General features: G+C 34.9%; 1 protein-coding gene across 6 annotated transcripts in view; it reads right to left on the reverse strand.

The window, feature by feature from the left end:
- The window catches only part of LOC118272772 (tyrosine-protein phosphatase Lar), a 407,994-nt gene that overhangs the window by 214,411 nt on the left and 179,182 nt on the right, over positions 1–14,401 (reverse strand). For all 6 annotated transcript variants that reach the window (XM_050707977.1, XM_050707974.1, XM_050707976.1 and 3 more), the window contains exon 3: positions 2,168–2,276. In XM_050707977.1, coding sequence (XP_050563934.1) covers positions 2,168–2,276 — 109 coding nt within the window. The remainder of the gene's footprint in view (positions 1–2,167; positions 2,277–14,401) is intronic.

A 14,401-nucleotide genomic window follows, 5' to 3' on the forward strand; every position in this document is an offset into this window, starting at 1 on the left:
ATCCGAGTTGTATCATTTAGGTTCATTAATTACGTCATAAGTTCGACGGTACCCATTTTATCGCAGGCCCAGCCGACGCGGGTTATGCAAATGATGCCCAGCGAGTGGCCATAATGTTGGCATTATAACAATTTAAGACGTAAAACAACAATAAGTGTGTCTAATATCTTTATATTTTCGGTGGTCTGTGAAATTAGGTCCGTTTCGGCCAGATTGCGGGTGCTTTCTAAATAAGTAGCACGGTTTGGATTTTATTTTTGTGATTGCTGAGTTGGACGGTGGTTGGAAGGATACAACAATATGGTGGTGGTAGATGACGGCTTATTACGTTGTTGTTTTAAATACCAAAGATGTTTATAGTAATCCTTGTTGTTTTTTTTCTAATAGAAAATCTGTGCTAGCGGCAAATTAATGTTCGAAACCGTGTTGATAATATAACAGTACTTTCAACGTAGCTGCCATAAAAACACGTAATCCGTGTTCAGTCTACCACGATATAAGATGTAGCGAAACCAAAAACACAAATCAACAAAAGCGGATTTAATAAAAAACATGCGTATTTTTTGTCCCGTCCCACGCATCTATTCCTATAAAATCAAATAGCCTTACATATTTTATACACACGGAGACTTTTTCACTAGTTATTGTATGCGCACACTGGCCATATTTCCCCGACTTTGCGACGCGTCACGGGTCCGAACACAACGCGCATACTAAGTACCCACGAAACCCGACGAAACGTGTGGCGAACAACAGTTTACTACACCCGTTTTATTCTCACCATAAAAACGTTTTATGTCTCATTTTCATGAAGCAATGCGACATAATTATGCGGGACGGAGAGACCCGAGATGCGATTTTTAGTCAGAATTTTAACGTTAATATGTATTCGTCCTGAGAATATGAGACGTATTCGTGTCTATTTAACCCTCAGCCGAGTGATCCTATACTGGGTACGATTTTACCCTTTTCTGAATTCAAACAAAATCGTGATTGAGTTAATGCTGTTTTAATAAGCCAACTTTGGTATACCGCCGTTCCGTTATAAAGGAGTTGATTAAAATTTTCGTCGTACTTACTTTTAGTGGTTGCTGTTTAATTTTCATTATATCTCGGGGACGTTGATAAGAAATATCACGACTGAAGTTTATTGGACAATTGAAATATTTAGTTATATTTTATCACGCTATATTCGTACTTGTAGTGATGGGAACACGAGAGTGTATTCATATCGATTCTCGTACCAATTGAATTAATTCCCATTAAATAGTCACGTCAAATTATAGCGACCAAACCCAATAATTAAACATTTCTATAAGAATCATATCGCAATGTAACTCAATTTTCTTACTACATTTTTAATTATACTAGGCAGTACTGAAAAAAAGAAGTAAAATATAAAAAGGCACGCGACATTCGTCGTTATTTCCACGAAATATTCAGTTGAACTGTAATTACTGTATTACGACCTTTGTAAATGTTATAATAGATTTTTTATGCCGTTATTTCGTCAGTTCATTTTTACAATTTCATACTTAACTACCTTAAATTACATGCATTTAAGTCTAGACCCTCATTTGTGTTCGAGATTTTAAACGGGACTATTAAAGTTAGCGACTCGTTTAAGAAAAAAAGTATCGATAAAAGTTTATCGATATTCGTGTCATGAATCGATTCCGTTAGAAAACTATTCGATTTTAAATGTTAAATGCGTTCGATGATGACGTCATTAAACTTTGGACATTTATATGTGAGCTGATTACTCTAGCTTCCGATACGATAAATATGATTTAATTTTCACCCGAGGGTGATGCTGTGGTAATTATAGAGATACGGAACTCCGTCAATTAATGGAGCACTAATGACAGCCGAAGTTTTAGAACGGAAATGATCTGTTACCAAATTATAGGTTATATTTACTCGCAATCTAAACCAATATGAATACAGCTATAGGATAGTAGGACAGGTCCTTCACTGCTGTTTTTTTTAAACTTGCAGATAGACCTTAAATATTAATTTAGTGAATAGTGGCTGTCTTTTAAGTAAACTAAGTATATTTTGCACTATTTAAGAGATTAATTGTTTAAGTCGCTTGCTAATTTTAAAACCAACTTGTACCATACACAAATGAGAGTCTAGATATAAGAAAAAAAGGAGTGTAACTCACCATTAGCATCAACTTGACAGTTCAGGAAGAGGAGGTAGGCGAACAGTAGAGCGACGGTGCGGTGGAGCGCACAACGCCGCTCTCGCATCTTACCGGCGCCGGGCCGCGCCTGCGCCAAGACACACGTCACTACGTCGCCCCGAGCCCAACATACCCGCGCGGCGCCCGCGCACAAACCCCGCAGTACCCCAAAAACCTTACTTACTCCTTACATATACACATCACAACCAGTTTTGCCACTTAACATTATCATAAACCTAAAATAATTGATATCATTTAATTTTATCACAAAAATACGACAACCGCTTCGATGATTGAAAAATTTTCAAAATTTCTTATTTCACTAGAGAGTTATTTAAAACACGTAGACGTAGACGTAGATAACGACGAGGATTTTCTTCTTTAATTAACTATATTTACAATGGTGGTTTATGTTTGCTATAATGTCAGGGATAGATGTCCGTTGGTTTAGTTGGATTCACTGCGCGAGAACATTATAGGAAGCACAGTTTGGTTGTACGACGAGTGTTCAACCATATTCCATTGTTATACACTGTTTCGGTCTTCTCAACTAGATGTGGAGAGGGCACTACACTGGCGCGTCCGCCGTTCACAATTGACACTAAAACTTTTCTCAATCAAACACATTTTTTATTGTTTAGTTCTGAAGTCATGAGCTGCGCCCGCTTGACATTCCACCTGGAAACAGACGACACAATGTCAGGAGTCAGCATGACTTCGCAGACTCATGCTGACTCACAACATTGTAGCCGAATTGGAATGCGCACCTTCCGATATCAAGCGAAAAGTACAAAGTTCACTCCCCCCAAATCTAGCCCTTTTCACATCTGGCTCAGTTTGTAGCAATAGACAGCGAATCAAATTCTAATACCAATAAAACTAAACGAAGCATACAGCGTAAAGACGAAGACTTTCAACCGATCTCACAGTTCAATAGAAATAAAGGAATCTTTTTATTCAAATAGTGTTTACAAAGTAACAATCGAATCAATTCTAGAAACGATACAATAGCCTTAGTGCGTACACGGCCTAATTTCCCTAAACATAATTAAAATTCACGATGGATTATGGAATTACGTTAATAAAAAACAATACGAAACAAAGCACTACTTCAAAAACGGAATCACAAAAGGTAAGAATAACAGAACGCGGAAAATGTCCTTAAAACCAATGCGACGTTATATTATTTTTGTCCCGAAACAAAACGCGGCTAAAGCCAACAAAAGCGGTGTACACACGGACGGTATATCCGCAAATAAATGTCAAATCCTAATTCATTCGCGGTCACGTGTATTAAATCTGACTGTTTGGATATTTGGACAAAATATGATGGCCCGATAATCAAAATCAAAGTCAAAATTATTCATTTCAAATAGACCGAGAAGGCACTTTTGAACGTCAAGCAAATATTACAATATTAATCGTCTAGTGAAGTATTTGCTCGTTCCAAAGTGTAGATTCCTATAGAGAAAAAAGACAAAGAAACTCTATAGGTTACTCTTTTCAATCAGTTTCACATTACAATTCTTGGTAACATTATTTTGTTTTAATTATGTATTGTTAATAGAATCTCTTTACTAAGGATTATAAGTTTCCAAAAGTATATAGAATAGAATCAAGCGTTACTTTGCAGAAATCCATGCTACACTAACAATACAATACGCTCCTTCGAGCTGCGAGAGCCGCCGAGTCAACACCTCCTGAGGATGCTCCGTGGAGGAGCGAAACATATGTCGAGTGGTATATTGCATGTTATGTGTGTGTTTTTATGTTGCACCTCTGCTGAATGAGCATATATGGCGCATGTTAAAATTACATCTATAAGCGAAATTAAAGCTAAAAACTTAATATATTGTTAGAGTTTTCAAATTATATAATTATGTACATTACAAAGTTGCTATCTGGGTCATAAAAATACTAACCTAAATATAAACCCTTATTTTCTTTGTAGGTTGTGTTAATAAATATCTATCGTTGTTTGACAATACCTAAGTAATATTTACGTAAGTGTAAACAAAGAGTAGAGCTAATGTAACTTCGTAATAATGAAGAGTGGTAGCTAATGTCGGCGTGGGTGTTTAAATAAACGTTCCTAAGAAAGCTTTGATGATAATTATAGATTTACATTTCAGTACTTAATAATTCAGAATGTTATGTTTCTTATACCCATACGACATACATTAACCACACTTATCGTTCAAAAAAGAACTTTAAAAAGATTTCCATAAGCATCAGATTTCAATACCACCATAAAACTAAAAATTCAACAATCAAAAGATTGACTCCGTACATATTTCAAAGATCGAATACACATATAAGATGGACATAACTCACGATTTTCAATAACCGAGACAAATTCTCGGTTCGAGTGAGATAGGGAGATATGGTTCAGTATATGTTGGAGTGAGATAGATGTAGTAGAACTAAATATTATATGATATAGAGTGGGACGCACCGTGGAACAGTTTGCACAAGTTTATAAGTTCCAATAAGACTGGACCAGGTGCGAGGGCTGATGCTTCGAATAGAGCTATTTGCATAGTCTGCTGAAATTGGTTCGGTGATGTAACTTGCGATTATAATAAGTTCTACGTCTAACACGTGGCGCAATATCAATCTTAACTAGATAACGTTGTGCAACTTCAGACTGGATAACTGTTATTTAAGTTAGTTAAGCGAGTTCGTTGGAATAATTTTATTGTGTTAAGTTTGTGATTATTATTAAGCTATAATATGTACTATATGAATAATAGTACATAGATATCGCAGTTAGCTCACGGAAATTTTAAAGGTCTTTGCTGCACGCACTTTGTTGTTTGGTCGCAGTCTTAGCGCATACCTTCGAGTCCACAAACAAATCATCACAATTGAAAATTGAACCAAGCACCTCAACACAGCAACAAACAAAAAAACAAATTAATACAAACAACTTTAAACTCAATTACCGAGTAATAACGTATAAAATAAAACTTTTACACAAAGTATCTAACTACAGATCGACGGTTCCAACGAACTGTTAAATTGAACCATGCAACTTGCAAATCTGCAACAACGCGACGGGCGGTGCAACTGTTAAAATTTAACTACAGTAAAGTTAGCCGTTCAAACGTCAAGTTAACATGGGGTATGTAGAATTGATCAGGATGTTACAACGTTCATATTGTGTTAGTACACTCAAAGAGGAAATATGTTCTAAGTCACTTACTGAAAAAGATAAATCTATTTGCCATGGTAGTTTAGTTTTATCTATTTTAGAGTCCCACTGTGACTCGAAATTAGTAGAGCTTTTCTCAATTAATAATACGTGAAAAGAACCGTCATTTTTAGTTAATTTAGTATTCTCACGATAGTTATTATTTTCTATTTGTAGTTTTTACCATTTATTCTGAAAAGGGGTTATTTGTACACACTTTTTTATAGAAAAACTATGACAAATACCGCTAAAAAACCAAATCTAATTATCTGGATTTTACAATTCAATAAAATATCTTAAGTAAATAATATTAAAAAAACAATCTGTTGCCAAACACGCAAAATAAGTACATTGTTATAAATTACAAATTCCATGTTTTTATTCACCCCACACATCAGGAAGGGGCTTTCCCGATCCCATCCCAAACTTCAAATGTTCATGACATTTAATCTGTCAAACGCTAACACTTCGGATCTCAATCTTCGTTATCAAATCTGATATCTTAATTAAAGTGGCATGTCACAACATTCGTAGGGAGACAACAGCACATCAAAGTATACCATACCATTATAACTTGATCCATCTCTCCATACTAACTCTTTACGATGCGAGCTCAAGTTATACTGGTGGTGTATCTGTATCGTCAGAAGAGACAACCGCATATGAAGGTTTACTTAACCATTGTAACCTGAACTATGTCTACATATCAAGTCTTTATGTTGCAAGGTCAAGTTATGCTGGTGATGTATGTAAGTATACTGAAGGAAAGTCGGTGGCTTCTGTAATAATCATCTATCATCGCAGCGTTTAATCAACTCTCAATCTTAATTAGGTGACATACGATCTTATTTGGTTTGCCAACTTTGACTGTGTTATATGACAGTTTTAAAGTTTTAATGTGTTGATTAACAGTTGGGTTTAAAAGTTTAATTTTGAACGTGACAAGTGAATATGAAGTTCTAAGTTCAATTTTGTTGTTAAATAAAGGGTTTGTGTTTTGAAATTTTACTTACGGGAGAAGACAGAAAAATAGCAATTTTGTTTTAATGGTAGAAGTCGGTAAACGGGCCTACGGGTCACCTGATGGTAAGCAATCGTCGTAGTCCATGGAGACCCGAAACAATAGACAACAAAAAAATAATGATGGAACTAAAACGTTTGTAACTATCATTAAGGATTTTTTCTTATTTGCAATAGTTTGGTGTTTGGACCATATCCCGCCTGATGATAAGCCATGCTATAGCCTACGAAAGACAATGCCTGCGCCACGCCATAAGCAACCTATTCACTCAAAACTTAAAGTGTAATATCCAAAATACTCAAACCACCTATTAAATCGATACCAGCACAAAGTCACTCCAATTCCACAAGAGCCAATGGAAGTGGTTCCCAAAATAAATAGTACGCCGTCACCGACAAGCTGATCCGTCTCCCTGTCAGCATTACCCGACAAGTGCAAATACGTTGCGGTATCATGTTGTCGGGTGTCGGATATAGGCGACGGTATGAGGGTATGAAGATTATTATTTACCTATATATTGATTTATTGAATGGGAAGTAATGTGCTTTATTTTGCATAGCTGCAATCAAAGGTTTTAAAACAAAATTGCGTGCGGCTTCACCCGTCGTGATTAACTTATATTAGTCATAGTGTGATGTTTTAGTTTTAGCCTATAACTTTTCTCGATAAATGGGCTATCTAACACAAAAAAAAAAATTCAAATCGGACCCATAGTTCCAGAGATTCGCGCTACAAACTTTTCAAAGACTAGTCTGATTCCTGTTTATTTAATCACAAATGTTCATCTTTTTTTGCACTACATTAATGAAAGTATAATAGAAATTCATTACAGATTTTCTAACATCACCTAAAAATAAAAATCATGTTAGCTAGAAAGTCAAATCGAATTCTTATACCACCACTATAACCATACTCATACTCATAATAGTACGTACACATTAACTATGACCAATCGAACAAATAATGACACTTAATGTGGTCATAATCAGGTCAAAGTAATCGACCTCCGCGTTGTTAACACTAATAACGTACACGCAGTTCGATAAGTCTAACAATTGTTTTAGGTGAAGAAATCAATAACGTTGTTGTCAGGATTTTAATTGGTTACTAAGTATAATTATATTATTTAATTTATAAATATTTTGCCCATGAAGTGTTAGACAGAACGAGCCTCTTGCTATAACCGAGTACGATCCTAGAGCTGCGGATTACCTAGCAGCTTTACCGGGGCTACGGCTTGAAAAGCAGAAGAGTCAGCAAGAGTCTAATTCTCCCTCTCGCTTCACTCAAGGTGAGAGAAGTCATTGGATGATTTTATGGCTTATTACCGAAAAAGACTCTATGCTACTACTACACTTTGCCTGACTCAAGACTGGACACGAGATCCCGAATGAGTGAAGACCACTCAACTATGCGACAGAGCATTGATTAAACATTTCTCGTAATTACACATTTTCATAATAAAACTAACTAAGTCCCACAAAATTAGCAACATTCCACCGTACAAGTACTAATAAGACTTCCTGTACTGTGTAAAATTAGCTTTACAAAGTGCAAAGCGAATACTTACATGCGCTACGGGCTACGAGGCTACGAGTCGTAGTAACTAGTTCGTAGCGCCGTAGCATTTCGTAGCGTTTCGTAGCCGACGAACTAACAAGCAGATATATTTAGTTTTTGTGCAGTGAAGTTGTAAGCTTGACACTGGAATCTGTTACATAAATCTTGTTGTAGCTATAATACGAAGGAGTAAGAACTTGGATCTTATGTGAGCATAGCTGCAAAGCTAGCCATTTGTCTAAGGTTTAGAGTAAAGCATTGTAATTGATGGTTGATTTTTTGCCCAAGTCCATAGAAAACAAGGATCCTAGAACTAGAGTTTTCTGCTATATCCACGTTTGAAGCTCACACAAAGACTTTACAAGCAAAATTATTTAAAAACAAAAGCACGGCTACTACCAAAAACCGCTGAACATGGAAATCCTCCACCAAAAATGTATCCTATTTCACGGGCCATCGTTAACGTCATCATATTTACCTAAAATATAACATTAATTCAGCTTTATTTCCAAAGTGTTAAACGTGTTTAATTTTACGAGCGGCCGCCAGTTATCGCTGTGACCGCGAATCCGACAGCGTACGATGATTCGATGACGCAGCGTGATCTCACTTCTGAATAAGCGATTGATTTACGACTATTGCCATTTAGGCTGTGCGCTCGAGCGAGTGCACTGTGGTGCAATATCTATTTCGTGTGGGCAGATTAATTTTGGTTTTTTTTTATTGTTCAATCAGTTCAAACAATACGAAAAAGTAATCTGTAATTATACTCTAGAGCTGCAAACGAATTATTCTAATTCGAATAAATATACTATGTTCGATACAATAAAATAAAATAAATAGGAATTTGGTTCACTAGTGTTGTAACATGTATGTTTACTTTACATATTAGTGTCAAAATGACCAAGCACATAATGTGTATTGACCCTTTAAAATACATACGAGCTACGAACACATATGTATACGATGTCTATACCATTTATATTTAAACGTATGAATCAGTATCTCAGTGAATAATTTTACAGACCTCGTTATAATGACGCCCCAAATATTAATGTAGCCAAATCTGGTTGAAGAAAAACAAAGAGGGCCGAGGAGGTAATTTACCAGAACATTACCGTTCTACTAGAAGTTAATGTTCAATTTAATTATCTTGGTCAATAAGTTGGGGATTGTATGGATCCTAATAAATGTTCGCTCATTAAAACATTGAAGCTTCTAACAAACCCGAAATAATAAAATCGCTTTCAACATTTATTTTATAAAAGATTAATTTCCACTTCCACGATAATTTTAATTCGTAACTAAATTCTAATGGCATTTATCTAGTCACCGAATAATTGTCGGGAAGGCTCGCTTAAAGCCGAAAATGAACGAACAAAACCCAAGTTCCATTTATTTAGATTTACAAACGTAAAAAGAGAAATCGCCGGCGAAATAATTACGACGAAATTAAAAAAGGAATATCCGACGACAATGCTAAAGTTGTACGAGTTAAAACACAATGTTTTTTCGTTGTCCTATAGTTTTTTTCTACATCAACTGTTTTTTTGTACCAGTGTGCACAATGTTTGGAGTTTGGAACAAAGTAGTTGTGCAAAATGTTATGTGTTTGTCGTTTAGACTTTTTTATTTTCTAATGTAAATAATACTATATTTTTCTATAAGTAAGACATTCAATTGTTCAGAGAAATTCGATTCAACGAAGAAGCATTTTCATTTTCATCCTATACCTTTCAATTACAAAAGCATTCAAGTTCATTCAACCAGGCATCCTGAACTCAATCCTCCTTTCGATTCCACCTTCATTCGTTTTATTGAAAACCAATTATTACAAATTATGCATGGCTACGATCGTAGGCGTCGTATTTATAATAGACTCGCTCAACTTCCAAATAGAATTCCCAGGTCGCACCATTATAAACCATCACTAAATATTCATTAGCCAAATAATTCAAATTGGTTGGAATTATTCAGCTTGTGAAAACAGTCGATTTTACAAAAATAAACAATATTATTTATCCAGTACATTCCGTTTCAGATCGTTTAGAAAACAGATATTGGATAGCGAAAATAAGTGTTCGGTTTGACTGTAACATAATGTATTATGATATTATCCAAACGAGATAGAATTTGATATTGAAAAGATGATTGTCAAAGTCGTTTCAATCTCTCTCTCGACGCCGATTCTTTGACTTTTAACAATGTTGGTATTAACTAAAAATCACGATTTACTCACGTAAATTAACTCTACAGTCTACTCACAACATTATGCATTATATTATTTACGAGGAAACTGAAATCAAAAAACCAAATGATTTATCGAATGACAAAGTAATGAATGCTTGCAGAAACGTAATGGAAAACTGTATCGAAAATTTCGTTTCCGAAAAATCACGACTGACATGTTTTCAAAAGGCCCTGTTGATGAAAAACACGTGGACGTGCATTAAATACCAATTGACATCACCGATTGACATTTTAACATTTTTACTGATGTGCACTCAGTAACATGGAAGGTTGTGGTTAGGTCGACTTTTAAAGGAAATAAGTGTTGGCATGAATAATTTCAATAAAATGTGTTAAAAAAGGAAAATGTAATTTAAGCCATTTTTCGGTAATTCAATCAAATGTTCCTGAATAAATTAACAAAGAATATACGGATACCAGTATAGTGTGTTATAACAAAAAATCAATTACGTAGTGTTAGAAATAAAACACAAGATAATAACACACCTAGTTAGCTTCCAAATGTAACCAGGGATAATAACATAAACAGAGCGTTTCTGTTCATATTAAAAGTAGATGTAAGTAATAAAATTTTACAACGGAATATAAAACTTTAGTGTTTCCCGATAAGCAATGGTAGCCGACATTCGAATAGGCTGTATTAACGGTAAATTTGTAATGCGATTATGAATAGCGGAGGCCGAAACGATAGTTTCACTGGTTTTAACGAAGTGTGAAGAATAAAACTACCAAATATACGTAAGCAGTTATTAGATAAGGCTTACACTGTTCACGGCGCGTCATTTGACGAATGCATGCATCCTACAAATGACGATAAATAGAAAATTTGAAAGAGTAATGTTGAATCGCTCCATGCACACAGTTGTTAATTGTTTTTACAAGATAAAAGAATTTGTCTTGTCAAATATAACGAACATGTAGGTATGATGCGTTTTCATTATCCACGATTGGCCTGGGCATGAGTTATTTGAAGAAGAAATTTTAAAAAGTCGAGGTTATATGAAAATTCAATGCAAATTCTCAGACCCAACAAAGCATCCAAAGTAAAATACATAGAAAACATCGTCAGCGAACAATTCTAGGGGTTACAGATTAACAAATCCATAACCCGGGAGCGAGTTAACACAAATTGATTCGGCCGATGCATTAATTTCCTGTCAACAAACGTGCTTGGTATAAATGTGCGATAAATAAAAACTGACTTGTAGCAACAAACGAACGGTATGAAAATTCAATATCCGTTTAAGGGAACGAAGCAATGCAGCGTATACAACAATGGATTGGGGATTTATTTTATGAATCGAATTTTGTTTTCAATTCAAATACGACTATTCCTTAATGCAATCGTTTATCAAGTCTTGGTAGAAATCTAGTTCTAAAACCTGAATGTAACGTTAATGAATGTATTCATGGAACAAAAATTGACCTTCTACTCATAAGAGGTAAGAGAGCAATAAATAAATATGTAACAAACGGGTAATGAAAAAGAAAGGATTCGTGAAAAAAAGCTGTGGATGAGAAATATGTGCGGCATCACGCTCGCGGACCGCATAATGATGAGCGTGATACGTGGAGGTTTGCGAAGGTCAGCGTTCAAATGAAAGTAAAAATGTTTATGAGTAAGGATAAACGGAATGATGAACTCGTAAATCTAAAATATGAAGTCACAAAAGAAGTAAAACAGGTATCTAAAGTCTGAGGAAAAGAAAAAGTAAATTCAAAAGAGAATAAAGCGTTACAAAGTTACTCAACGACATTCATAGCTATTTAAACGTTTGAAAATGTAAACTTTGCGTCACTCTATATTCCAGGACGCATTATAATGTACTGTTTATTCTACATTGTTGGAAGGAGGAACATATATAGTTTTGTTTTACATCCACACGCTGATAACTGGGCTCCAGGGAGACGTTGCCTTCATTGTTATGTTCATAGAAACGGTACAAACACATCTAACGTAAACTCGACTCGTACGGCGTATCAATAAAGTTAATACAAGAGAAAAATAAAAGGATATAAAAACCGTCGACATTAATTCGTTGTTGAACAATTTTATTTAGAGGAAAACTTATTTGAAACAGCTTGAGAATTCCAATATTTATTTATCAGTCTTAATGATTTATCTTTTTGAACAGAACCGACGTCATGTTTGGAATAATAAAACCGTTTTTATTTCAATCCAAATTCTTTCTTTCTAAACAAAAGCGTGTTCCGACGACCGTTCTGTTGTCCAGAACCTAATTCGATCCAGCATAATTTGACTATTCTATCTGAATGTAAATTCGCTAACTAAGCAAGTTGTGAATGGGGGAATGTTAATCAGTATACACAATGATTAATTAAATCTGCCGTAGACGTAGATCTTTGTCATTATGATGAGTCGTATCGTCGTGTCCTATTCATACTCAAACGTCTTGTGATGTTAAATGAGAGTGATTTTGTTGACGGAGTGAGGTTCGTGCGAGTGTGACGTATATGTGCCGTGCCGTGCCGTGATTTACAGTTCGTGTCGCTTCGCTTGTACCTTTGTTATTTTTGATACTATGTTTCTATGTGACTTGTCGGAGTTATGACGTTACGTATTTGCCTATTTTACGTTTTTTGTGAGAGTGTGATTGGTTGTTCTTTTTGTTCTTAGTTTCAAATTTAGTTATGTTACCTTAATTTTTTGAAATTTTCTAGATCTATTATAAGATTATCTTTATAGAAGAATTAAAATCCATCTTTCTCATTGAAATCTTATATAGATAGTTCCTTAAGCATCAACAAAATCTGGTTAACAGCACGTAGTCTTCCTCTATCGTTTTATCACTAGTAAGTAACGAACTAAATCACTACAAGCATGTGTAGGCTTTCAATTCAAAGTACCGTATCTTGATAGATAATTAACTTTTCAACTAATTACACGTAGATTTTCCTCCATTATTTATTCACCGTTATCTAGTACCCTTTAAGCAGTGTTTATAGACTTTTAAATGTAAACCAATTTAAGTTAACAGAGTTTGCGTGGAAACTAGCATGCATGCAAGAGAGCACGCGTGTGCCATTCCAAATGCTTTCAACTTTATTTTAATTCACACAGAGTTGATATTTGCATAAACGACACGTTTACAAGGCAAAAGATTGGTGTTGTGTTAAAAGGGATTGCATTCTGGAGATTTCGTAAGTGTTTTATGGGAGTAGATTGTTTTTATTTTTAGTTTTAGTTTGAAGTAAGCCTTGGGTTACTGGTGAAGGCGAGAAAGTGATTATGAAAATTATATTATAGTTGAACTCGAAACAAAAAGTAAGTGGGTTACATAAATAGTCGTATTTTCTTTTATCAAATGTTTCAGTAGGTCATTGTGCTGTTTCCTTAACACAAAGCAAACTGCAATAACGTTTTGCTATAACCATTTTCTAGCACAGAAAAATATCTGTATATTGTCTCCGTAATTAATGAGACAAAGACGAGATCTTATGTAATCTACAAACAAAAATATGCTCTAATTAAACTATCACGTAGGTTCATATTATCCTAGCAGATATACAGACAAACACTCATATTTACAATACAAACGATTGTATGAAATAGAAACATTTGCTGAGACACGGTGTTTGCTCACAGACACGATATTTGCACACACACACATCGACATGACGTGTGCCTTCGTCTTGGTTCCAAAACATATAACGCATTACTCATTGAAGGCGACAACGTTTTGAGTTAAATATTATATTTATGAGAAGAAGGAGGAACGAGGAAATAGGGTTTAGTTAATATCGTTACAATACAAGCCTCAAAAAATGTTCAGCAATAGTGCATTCAATAACGACAGTGCATCCTTAAAAATCACACATATTATATAGATGTTGTATAGAGCAAGTAATGCACATTTGCACAATAATTCGTCAACACTTTATTCGCACTTTCCGTGAGCCGCGACGCCTTACATTCAGGGCACTCATATCATCCAAATAGTGTACTTGTCACTCAAATCAATAAACATTTGTAACGGCATAGCGTATACTAAAGATGTGTCATGTAGTAGAGTAAGCTAAGTTTGTATTTTGTACGTAATTATATAAGCACTGTGCATTATGTTTACACACGTTCTGTGTATTTGTCGTATGTAAAGAGACAATACATGAGTTAGTCGTTACCAGCATTTTATTTAGTCTACACACACTAAACATTCATCAAATCAAT

Source organism: Spodoptera frugiperda, chromosome 4 (genome assembly GCF_023101765.2).
Source record: "Spodoptera frugiperda isolate SF20-4 chromosome 4, AGI-APGP_CSIRO_Sfru_2.0, whole genome shotgun sequence".
NCBI lineage: Eukaryota > Metazoa > Arthropoda > Insecta > Lepidoptera > Noctuidae > Spodoptera > Spodoptera frugiperda.